This window comes from Macaca fascicularis, chromosome 16, assembly GCF_037993035.2.
Source record: "Macaca fascicularis isolate 582-1 chromosome 16, T2T-MFA8v1.1".
Classification (NCBI taxonomy): Eukaryota; Metazoa; Chordata; class Mammalia; order Primates; family Cercopithecidae; genus Macaca; species Macaca fascicularis.
Window position 1 is genome coordinate 11,824,993 of NC_088390.1, and position 12,027 is coordinate 11,837,019.

The following is a 12,027-nucleotide window of genomic DNA, read 5'->3' on the forward strand; positions in this document are numbered from 1 at the left end:
GGAGGTGGAGGTTGCAGTGAGCTGAAATTGCGCCATTGCACTCCAGCCTGGGAGACAGAGTGAGACTCCATCTCAAAAAAAAAAAAAAAAAAAAAATATATATATATATATATATATATATATATATATACACACACACACACACACAAACACACATACACACACACACACACACACACAGGGAGAGAGAGAGAGAAGGTCCTTACTTATTTTTTCAAACTATAGAAAAAATAAAACATACAGGAAAAAGCTTATTCTCTCACTGCCCTGTCAACATTTTGGTGCATTTTCTGTTCAGTTCACCTTTCCTCTGCTAAGGATCTTATAGTGCAAAATCTGAAGAAATCTGAACTACAGTAAAGTTCAAATTTTTTTCTCATGATATATAAGACCTTTCACAATCAGGCCCATCCAGCCTTTCCGGTCATCCTTCACATTTTCGACAAGTATTCGTTCATCATTTGGCACGTGCCAGTTTCTCTGCCAGACTTTGTAAAGAGAGAGAAAAAAGCTCAGTCCTGCCTACCTTCAAGGAGCGGATAATAGAATATGGGGACAAAAAAAAGTAACTACTGCAGTATGTTGGATACTAGGATGTAGGCTAGTATGGGACATCTGTACTAGGCATGGGTCAGACTGAAGGCTTCCTGAGGAACGTGCAAAGGTTTAGACAGAAGATGGCAGGAGAAGTCACTTTTGTTTTTTGTTTGTTTGTTTCTGTTTGTTTGTTTGTTTGTTTGTTTGTTTTTGAGATGGAGTCTCGCTGTTGTTGCCTAGGCTGGAGTGCAATGGCACGATCTCAGCTCACTGCAACCTCTACCTCCCAGGTTCAAGCGATTCTCCTACCTCAGCCTCCCGAATAGCTGGAATTACAGTCGCCCGCCATCATGCCCAGCTAATTTTTTGTATTTTTAGTATTTTTGGGTTTTTTTAACCATGTTGGCCAGGCTGGTCTCGAACTCCTGAACTCAGGTGATCCACCTGCCTCAGCCTCCCAAAGTGCTGGGATTACAGGGGTGAGCTGCCGCGTCCAGCTGGAAGTCACTCTGAGCAGAAGGAACGGATACAGGAAAGAGCACCATTTAAGAGCTCCAAGTAGTTCTCTTGCTGGACTGTGTGTGTTGCAGGATAAGAGATAAGACTGGAGTCTGATTTGGGCCAGGCTGCAAAAGGACCTTGTAAACCAATCTAAGGATTTGTATTTCATCGCCAGAACCATGGAGGCCAATGAAGGGGACAGAGTGAAGGCAGTGGCTGGTCCAATTTTTATTCCAGTAAATGTGCTGCAACAGTGTGGAAAGCTGTGCCTGGAAGCAAACCAGCCCAAGAGTGATGAGACCTTCAGTGCCACCATGGTCCCCACAGGACTTCTGACTCCAGCCTCCCCAAACCATCTGGCCAACCAGTCACATCATACTCTGTCACACCGCAAGCCTTTCTTCGTGCTGTTACCTCTGCCTGGAATTTCCTTCCTGTTCATCTTCTGGGCAAACTCCTACTCATCCCTGGAGCCCTTGTTCAAATGTTCCCTCCTTTATGAAGCCTTTCTCATTCCCTTTATGTGTACAAAATCAATGGTTCCCTCCTCTCTTGTTTCCACAGCACCTTATAAATACCTCTGAGATAGTACTTATCCTCTTACCTTAGAATAATTTGTCCACATGACTTTCTTCTCCATCACACTCTAATAAGATCACGGAGGGCAGGAGAATCGCATCTGAATTTCCCTCACCTGGCACACTCTGTAGCACTTCATTGGTGACTAATAATTATATACCTGAATGATGAATACAGGAACAAATGAATCGTGTTGCACCTGTATTTCAGACCTCCTCACACGTCTTGGGGTAGATAACTCTTCCTCTGTTGACTTCAGGTCTCACTTTGCACACCAGCTAGGGTCACAGGAGAGCAGCTGGGATGCAGGTGAGTCGCAGGCTGGTCCCTCTGGCTGAATTTCCTGCCTCCCCAGGTGGTCCAGCTGGAGGAGCTCCTGGCTGTGCGGCACTCTGTATTCGTGGTTGGTGGCGCTGGTACCGGCAAGTCACAGGTGCTGAGGTCCTTGCACAAGACCTATCAGATCATGAAACGGCGCCCCGTCTGGACTGACCTCAATCCCAAAGCAGTCACAAATGATGAGCTCTTTGGCGTCATCAATCCAGCCACGCGAGAATGGAAGGATGGTAAGTGTGGGATTCTCAAGGATGGTAAGTGTGGGATTCTCCCAGGAGAAAGTCTCTGCTAGCCTCAGAGCCCCTGTGGCGGGCTTGGATGCAGTTGGGTGAATTACATTGGACTGATCTGCTTGGGACCGCAGAAGGAGATGAAAAAGCCAGTAGAAAAGGAGAAGGAGGAAACCAATTTTGGCTTGGAGGGGAGCTTCAGTTTTTCAGATATTCTCCCTCCTTGGGGACCTCTTCCAGCTGCCTTTTAGAGAGTGCATTTAAAGAGGAGAAAGCAGGCCAGGGACTCACACCTGTAATCCCAACACTTTGGGAGGCGGAGACGGTGGATCACGAGGTCAGGAGTTCGAGACCAGCCTGGCCAATATGGTGAAACCCCGTCTCTACTAAAAATAAAATAAAAATAAAAATAAATTAACTGGGCGTGGTGGCGCACACCCGTAGTCCCAGCTGCTCAGGTGACTGAGGCAGGAGAATCGCTTGAACCCGGGAGGTGGAGGTTGCAGTGAGCCAAGATCGTGCCACTGCACTCCAGCCTGGGTGACAAAGCAAGACTCTGTCATAAATAAATAAATAAATAAATAAATAAATAAATAAATAAATAGCAATGCAGGCATTCAGCTGTAGTTCACTGACTCTGGAGCACGAGCCGTGGTGTAGGGTTAACACTGCTTGGCAGTAGACTTCAAGTATGTGTTGGGTAGGGAAGCCCACGGCTCCTTCCCAAAGAAGTGGTGCTGTCTGGCGTCCTACAAAGGGCACTATTCCCCTATTTGGTGTCGCCCCAGCAGTGATGGGGAAGCTGCATGCTACAGAACCTTGTGCCCATGCCAGGACCCTGATGTTTATCCATTCAATCCCAGGAAGGCCCCTAGAGCCATATTCCCTTCTACAGTGATTCAGAGGCCCTCAACCCTGTGTTTGCTGGGTGCTGATCTCAGCCTTACCTTCAAAGAACTAAACATCACCAATAGACATTGTAAAGGGTCGTCTGGCACTGGAAGAGAGCAGAAAAGAAAGTTGAGGGAAAAAAAAAGAGGTCCATGAGCTGATAAGGAGGACCTCTTTCTAAAACAGATGTGGCTTCTGGAATGAGGAAATCTCAGCTCCTTCCTGACGTTTCAATGTCTGACCACATCTGGGTCAAACTCTCTGGATTTCTCTGATTTAGGAGCTTTCATCTGAGATCTAGAACACAGGGATTTAACAACCAGAGTCTAATTTTTATTTTGCTTTTAACAAGGCTTAGCATCTTCTTATTGATCTTAGTAACTTGCTCTTTTGTGATTTTATTTCCTGTTTTTCTTACCAGTTTTTAAGAGTTTTTTAATATATCAAAGATATTAACCCTTTATTTGTCACATGCATTGCTAATGTTTCCCCACCTATTCTTTGTCTATAGACACTTTATTTTCCCATGCTCTTTTTAACAAAGGAAATTATGCCTGTGTAGTCTTTTTAGCATCTGGGATTTCTATTAGTTTATCATTCTTCAGCTGTTGATATAGTATCATAAATTTGATCAAAAAAGATTCTTTTTACATTAACATTTTTTATCCGTCTGGAATTTATTTTGGGGCTTAGTATGAGATAGGGTACAGAATCAACTTTATTTCCTTCCAGATGGATAATTGATTGTAACCACACCATTTATTAAGTAAACTATGCTTTCCCTCTGAATTTAAATACCAGTTTGTCATTTATTAAATTGCGTATGTATATTGAGATCTGATTCTGGGCTTTCTATTCTGTTTGACTCACCGCTTTATCTAATCCTATACTAATGTCATTTTATTTTAGTTACAGTCGTTTTATAACATATTTTAATACCCAATGAGGTAAGTCCCTCCTCAGTAATCTTTTGTAATTTTATTGTCTTGTCTCAAGCACTTCTTTTTTCATATTAAATATAGGCTCAATAATATAATTCAAAAATTTTAACTCTGAATTCTAGTTAAAATTTTATTAGATTATACATTAAATTTGGGGAAATTGACAAGGAAGATATAATAATCACAAGTCTGTATTCACTAAACAAGTAAATGGAATATAGCCTTTAAAATATGTTTAGGGGCCAGGCACAGTAGCTCATTCCTATAATCCTAGTGCTTTGAGAGGCCAAGATTGGAAGATCCCTTGAGGCCAGGAATTTGAGACCAGCCTAGGCAACATAGTGAGACCCCACGTATACAAAAAAAAAAAAAAAAAAAAAAAAAGAATTTAGGATAACTTCAAAAGAATACAAATTAACAGGTTATTTTAATTTTTTTATGTATTTGTTTTTTATTTTCAAAATTAATTCCAGTAAACAGAAAAATAAGTGCATAAAGGAATTGGCAATTATATCACTAAACTCAATATAATACAAAGTTATAGAATGTTTATCCCATAAATAGAAAGTATTCCTTTCCTGGTGGGGTTCGTGTAACATTTCCAAAAATTAAAAATGTAATTGGCTACGGAGAAAGCTATAATGAATTCAACAATATCAATTTACAGGTCACATTCTCTGATAACAATGGAATAGAATTAGAAACAAATAGCGGGAAAGTCACCAAAAATGATTTTACTACTTGCAAATCAAGAAATGCTCTCTTGATTCCTGTATCAAAAAGAAAATTTAATTGCAACCTCTCTAGGATGCAATAAAAAAATACTCCATACAAGAAAACCTATGGGCTCCATCTAAAACCTCTAAAAGGGAAAACCTTTTAAACTCACTTTATTATAAAAGGTGGGCTGAAAGTAAAGGAAGTTAATATTTGTCATAAGAAATTATTCAAGCTAAACACAAAGAAAATGAAGGAAAAGGAACTGATAAAGATAAAAGCTGAAATTAGTCACCAGGAGGAACACAAAAAGATTATATAAAGATAAATAAAAGAAATAGAAGAAATAGATAAACCCAGCCGGGCGTGGTAGCTCACGCCTGTAATCCCAGCACTTTGGGAGTCCGAGGTGGGCGGATCACGAGGTCAGGAGATGGAGACCATTCTAGCTAACACGGTGAAACCCCGTCTCTACTAAAAAATACAAAAAATTAGCCGGGCGTGGTGGCGGGCGCCTGTAGTCCCAGCTACTCGGGAGGCTGAGGCAGGAGAATGGCTTGAACCCGGGAGGCGGAGCTTGCAGTGAGCCGAGATCACGCCACTGCACTCCAGCCTGGACAACAGAGAGAGAGACTGTCTCAAAAAAATAAAAAGAAGTAAAACCTAGGCAAATTATCCAAATGATAAGACAGAAAATAAGTTCCATGAAAGATGTGCAATTTTAAGGGCCATAGAGGCTGGAAAGAGACAGTAAAACCATCTGGCCGATCACGAGGTCAGGAAATAGAGATGATCCTGGCTAACATGGTGAAACCCCATCTCCACTAAAAATATAAAAAATTAGCTGGGCAAGGTGGCGGGCACCTGTTGTCCCAGCTATTTGGGAGGCTGAGGCAGGAGAATGGCATGAACCTGGGAGGCAGAGCTTGCAGTGAGCCAAGATGGCGCCACTGCACTCCAGCCTGGGCGACAGAGCAAGACTCTGTCAAAAAAAAAAAAAAAAGATTAATAAATGTAAATATTGGTTCGCTGTAAAGACCAATAAGATAAGTCTGTTGTGAGAGTGATTAATGGAAAAAAATAGTAAATATACATATAATTTGGAATTAACAGACAAGACCAAAGTAGAAGAAAATATTTGATGACACATACTTGAAAAACTAAAAGAAATAGATGAACCCCTAGCAAAATATAAATTAATAAAATGTCTTCATTAAGAAGTAGAAAAATTGAGTAAACTAGTATAAAGGAAAAGTTAAAAAAGAATAGAGCAAAAAATAGATAATTTCAAAATTATGAAGAGATAACTCTCAAATTATTTTACAGAACAAGAATAATATTGATATCAATTTTTATGTGGAGCCAAAAAAAACCCAGTGTTACTCATTAATATAGATACAAAAATCCTAAATAAAATATCAGTAAGTAGAATCAAATAGTATCTCAAAAATAATACGTTTTGACCAAGTAAAATCCATTCCGTGAATGGAAGGATAGAGCAATTATTTTTAACAGTATTAACATAAAACATTGACAAATTAAAGGGGAAAATTATTTGATCACTAAATAGATACTTAAAATGCAATTCATTCCTAATAGAAAATTCTAAGTAAAGTAGGAATAGAAGGAAGCCCCTAAAATATACTAAATGCTCTGTACCTAAAGCTGAAATGAAAATAAAGTCATTCTGAATAATGATACCGTAAATTTCCATGAAAAATAAGGAACAAGTCAGGGATGCTTATTGTCAACATTATTGCTTATTGGGGTTCTAGAAAATGCAATAGGACAAGAAAATGGAATAGATGGAATAAATCGTAGGAAAGAAAAAATAAATTAGAGGAAAGGAGAGAAATTATTGTTTTATTACACAACTTTATACCTAGAAAATTTATGAGACATTACTGAAAAATTACTAGAATTAATAAGAAAGTTCATTAAAGGCAATTGAACATAAAGTAAATACACAAAATTTGGTAACTTTTCTCAATACTGGTAAGAGTCAACTAAAAATAGAAGTGCAGGAGGAGAAAATTCATTTCACAGTAGCAATAAAAATCATGACATATTTAGGAACACATTTAACCAAAGACATGTATTTTAAAAGCTGTAAAAATGTACTACGGACATAAAACCATATGTGAATAAATGAACAGACATGCCATACTATTAACTGGGGAAATTTAATGTCATAAAAATCAATTTTGCCCAAATTAATATATAAATTTCAGGTAATGACAATTAGAATCAGATGAGCCTCTTTCCAAAGCCTGGGTTTGGCAAGATTCACCAAGACTGCAATTACAAAGCATGAAAATGCTACCTTAAAAAGTTTAATGTAGTTTCATCATGTCATAGTTACTTGCTGAAATGACTCACTTTGTCGCTTGAAAAGCTAGTACTATGAGGCATTGTTCTTGTTCTTGTTGATGTTATGAAAAGTTAGACTAAAGCACAGGGAAAATGCACCTTGGGCACTGCCAGGTTTTTGCAAAGCAAAATATAAAACCAGGTCTGCATCCGGGCCAGCACGGTGAAACCGCGTCACTACTAAAAATACAAAAAAATTAGCTGGGTGTGGTGGCACGTGCCTGTAGTCCCAGCTACTCAGGAGGCTGAGGCAGGAGAAGCACTTGAACCCGGGAGGCAGAGGTTGCAGTGAGCTGAAATCACACCATTACACTCCAGCCTGGCAACAGAGCAAGACTCTATCTAAAAAAACATAAAGTAAAATAAAATAAAAATAAAACCAGGTCTGATCTGCCTTTGCATGTTCCACGTACACCTCCTTCTGTGTGTTGTAGCTAAAAGGGGAAAGCTATGTTTAAGTGAAAGAGGATTAATGATGAAATGGAAAATAAGGTATCAGTGGTTCCTTTTAGGATTGTTCTCTTCCATCATGCGGGAGCTTGCCAACATCACCCATGATGGGCCCAAGTGGATTTTACTGGATGGCGACATAGATCCAATGTGGATTGAGTCCCTGAATACTGTCATGGATGATAACAAGGTATGAAATTGGGGGAGATCCCTAGATCATTTCTAATCATCTGTGAAACCAGTCACCCAGTGTGGCAGGCGTATTTGCAAATCTAGATTCCACATGATGGCTGGCTCAGAATAAGGAACTCCCAGCACCCTGGGAGGCCAAGGTGGGCAGATCACCTGAAGTCAGGAGTTCAAGACCAACCTGGCCAACATGGTGAAACCCCATCTCTACGAAAAATACAAAAAAATAGGGCATTGTGGTAGACGCCTGTAATCCCAGCTACTCAGGAGGCTGAGGCAGGAGAATTGCTTGAACCCAGTAGGCAGAGATTGCAGTGAGCCAAGATCACGCCATGGCACTCCAGCCTGGGCAACAAGAGTGAAACTCCATCTCAAAAAACTAACTGGTGACTGTTAAGCTGGTGGCTGTTCCTAAACTTGTTCAGAGAGCATGTCCAGATTACAAGTTTTAAAATGCCTTCAACATTTACAGGATTGTTCGAATAAAAGTATGCTCTCCTGGAGAGACTACTTGATTTTTTTTTGACTTTTAGGTTTGAGGACACATGTGCAGGTTTGTTACATAGGCAAACTCATGTCACAGGGGTTTGTTGTACACATTGTTTCATCACCCAGGTACTAAGTTCAGTACCCAATAGTTACATTTTCTGCACCTCTCCCTCCCCCTACCTTGTGCCCTCAAGGGGGCTCCAGTGTCCTGTCTGTTGTTCCCTTCTTTGTGTTCACGAGTTCTCATCATTTAGCTCCCACTTATAAATGAGAACATGTAGCATTTGGTCTTCTGTTCCTGCATTAGTTTGCTAAGGTAATGGCCTCCTGCTCCATCCATATTCCCACAAAAAAGAACATGATCTCATTCTTTTTATGGCTGCATAATATTCCATAGTGTGTATGTACCACATTTTCTTTATCTAATCTGTCATTGATGGGCATTTAGGTTGGTTCAATGTCTTTGCCATTGTGAAGAGTGTGGCAATAAACATTTGCGTGCATGTGTCTTTATAGTAGAATGATTTATATTCCTCTGGATATATGTCCAGTAATGAAATAGCTGGGTCGAACAGTAGTTCTGTTTTTAGCTCTTGAGGAGTCACCAAACCGGTTTCCACAATGGTTAAACTAATTTACACTCCCACCAACAGTGTATAAGTGTTCCCTTTTCTCCACAACCTCACCAGCATCTGTTCTTTTTTGATATTTTAGTAATAGCAATTCTGACTGGTGTGAGATGGAATCTCATTGTGGTTTTGATTTGCATTTCTCTCATAATCAGTGATGTTGAGATTTTTTTCATATGCTTTTTGGCCACATGTATGTCTTCTTTAGAGAAGTTTCTGTTCATGTTCTTTGTCCACTTTGTCATAGTGTTGTTTGTTTGTTTGTCATAAGTTTGCTTAAGTTCCTTATAGATGCTGGATATTAGACGTTTGTCAGATGCATGGTTTGCAAATATTTTTTCCCATTCTTTAGGTTGTCTGTTCACTCTGTTGATCATTTCCTTTGCTGTGCAGAAGCTCTTTAGTTTAATTAGATCCCATTTGTCAATTTTGCATTTGTTGCAATGACTTTTGGCATCTTTGTCATTAAATCTTCGCTCCTTCTTATGGCCAAGATGGTATTGCCTAGGTTGTCTTCCAGGGTTTTTATAGTTTTGGATTTACATTTAAGTTTTTAATCCTCTTGAGTTAATCTTTATATATCATGTAAAGAAGGGGGCCAGTTTCAGTCTTCTGCATATGGCTAGCCAGTTATCCCAGCACCGTGTATTAAATAGGCATTTCTTCCCCCATTGCTTGTTTTTGTCAGCTTTGTTGAAGATTAGATGGTCACAGGTGTGCAGCCTTGTTTCTGGGCTTTCTATTCTATTCCATTGATCTATGTGTCTGTTTTTGTACCAGTACCACACTGTTTTGGTTACTGTCGCCCTGTAGTGTAGTTTGAAGTCAGGTAACATGATGCCTCCAGCCTTGTAGCTTTTTGTTTTGTTTTGTTTTGTTTTGTTTTTGTTTTTTGTTTTGCTTATAATTGCCTTAGTTATTCTGGCTCTTTTTTGGTTCCATATGAATTTTAAAATAGATTTTCTAGTTCTATGAAGAATGTCATTGGTAGTTTAGTAGGAATAGCATTGAATCTATAAATTGCTTTGGGCAGTATGGTCATTTTAATGATTTTGATTCTTCCTATCCATGAACATGGGATATTTTTCCATTTGTTTGTGTAATCTCTGATTTTTTTAAGCAGAGTTTTGAAATTCTTTTTGTAGGGATCATTCATGAAGTACTATTATAAAAGGAACAGTATTAATATGAAATGTAAGTTATTTTCTTTTAAGAGTTCCATTGTTCCAGTATGGTCTAGTTCATTCAAATCATTGACATCACTTTAAACTGTTTAAATAACTTTTTTTTGTGATTCAACACACATACACACATATACACACAGGGGTGGTGGTGGAGAGTGTATAGGAAGAAAGAGAGGATTTTTGTAGAAAATTTAGAAAATACTAATTATCACAAAGAAGGAATGTATTTGTTCATTTTCACACTACTGATAAAGACATACTGGAAACTGGGTAATTTATAAAGAAAAGGAGGTTTAATGAACTCACAGTTCCACATAAATGAGGAGGCCTCACAATCATGGCAGAAGGCGAAAGGCATGTCTTACATGGCAGCAGACAAGAGAGAATGAGAGCCAAGTGAAAGGGGTTTCCCCTTATAAAACCACCAGATCGACTGGGTGACTCATGCCTGTGAGCACTCTGGGGAGCCGAGGTGGGCAGATCACGAGGTCAGGAGATCGAGACCATCCTGGCTAACACAGTGAAATCCCATCTCTACTAAAAATACAAAAAATTAGCCTGGCATGGTGGCAGGCACCTGTAGTTTCAGCTACTCAGGAGGCTGAGACAGGAGAATGGCGTGAAGCGAGGAGGCAGAGCTTGCAGTGAGCCGAGATCATGCCACTGCACTCTAGCCTGGGTGACAGAGTGAGACTCCATCAAAAAAAAAAAAAAAAAAAAAAAAATCAGATTTTGTGAGACTCACTCACAACCATGAGAACAGTATAGGGGAAACCACTCCCATGATTCAATTATCTCCCACTGGGTCCCTCCCACAACACATGGGAATTATGGGAGCTACAATTCAAGATGAGATTTGGGTGGGGACATGGTCAAACCATATCAAGGAAATAATTATCCATAATCCCAACCAAACCAATAACAATCAGCCAAATCCCCACAGGCTGGCAAGGCACTTACCTCCTTCCTCACTGGCATGCCCTTCCCTGTTGTTTCCAGGTGCTGACATTGGCCAGCAATGAGAGGATTCCTCTGAACCCCACCATGAAGCTCCTCTTTGAGATCAGCCACCTGCGCACAGCCACTCCAGCAACTGTCTCTAGAGCAGGTACGGCCCAAGAAGGGAAGAACCACAAAGCTACTCCACTTAGGCATGTGCCTCTCGCTTCACACGTAGTTCTGCTGACTCAGAAGGAATCTCCACATGGGAGCCAGAAGCCTGACGTGCAGTTTTGTGAATTTGGAAATGTTGTGGTAATAAGAAGGGAAAGAGCTTTTGAGCTGCACAATTATCCTCTGCACAGAAGTGTCCAACTTAGGCTACTTTTAGGCCAGTTCTAGCCTCCCTGTCAATGGAGATGACCAAATATCACTGTTTCTCACTAACTCCTGGTGCAGAATTGTAGCTCTATACCTTAACTTTCCTCTGTCTCCACTGAACAAATTTATTAACAGAGACTGGAAGAGTTTTTTAAAAATTGTTTGGCAAAATCAAACTTAAAGAAGCAGGAGTAGAATGTCAGTTGCCAAAGGTGAGGGTTGGGGGGACAGGGCAGATGTTGGTCAATGGGTACAAAATTCCAGTTCTGCAGGATGAGTAAGTCCTAGAGATATGCTGTATAACACAGTGCCTATAGTTAACAATACTGTAGTGTGCACTTAAAAAAATTGTTGGGCCAGGCTTGGTGGCTCACACCTATCATCCCAGCAATTTATGAGGCTGGGATGGGCAGAGAGCTTGAGCCTGGGAGATTGAGACCAGCCTAGGCAACACACCAAAGCCCAATTACTACAAAAAAAAAAATACAAAAAAGTGTTAAAGAGGCTAGATCTCATGTTAAGTGTTCTTAACACACACACACACACACACACACACACGCACACTTTTGGAAGTGATGGATGTTTATTACCTTGATTGCGATAATAGTTTCACTGGTGTATGCATATGTCCAATTTCAAATAGTATACCTTAAATATGTACAGC

The 12,027-nt window shown here is 40.0% G+C and overlaps 1 protein-coding gene across 2 annotated transcripts in view; it reads left to right on the top strand.

The window, feature by feature from the left end:
- Positions 1-12,027, top strand: part of DNAH9 (dynein axonemal heavy chain 9) — a 374,175-nt gene that overhangs the window by 151,553 nt on the left and 210,595 nt on the right. For both annotated transcript variants that reach the window (XM_005582917.5, XM_065532787.2), the window contains 3 exons: positions 1,973-2,183; positions 7,615-7,742; positions 11,043-11,151. In XM_005582917.5, the coding sequence (XP_005582974.3) occupies positions 1,973-2,183; positions 7,615-7,742; positions 11,043-11,151 (448 nt within the window). The remainder of the gene's footprint in view (positions 1-1,972; positions 2,184-7,614; positions 7,743-11,042; positions 11,152-12,027) is intronic.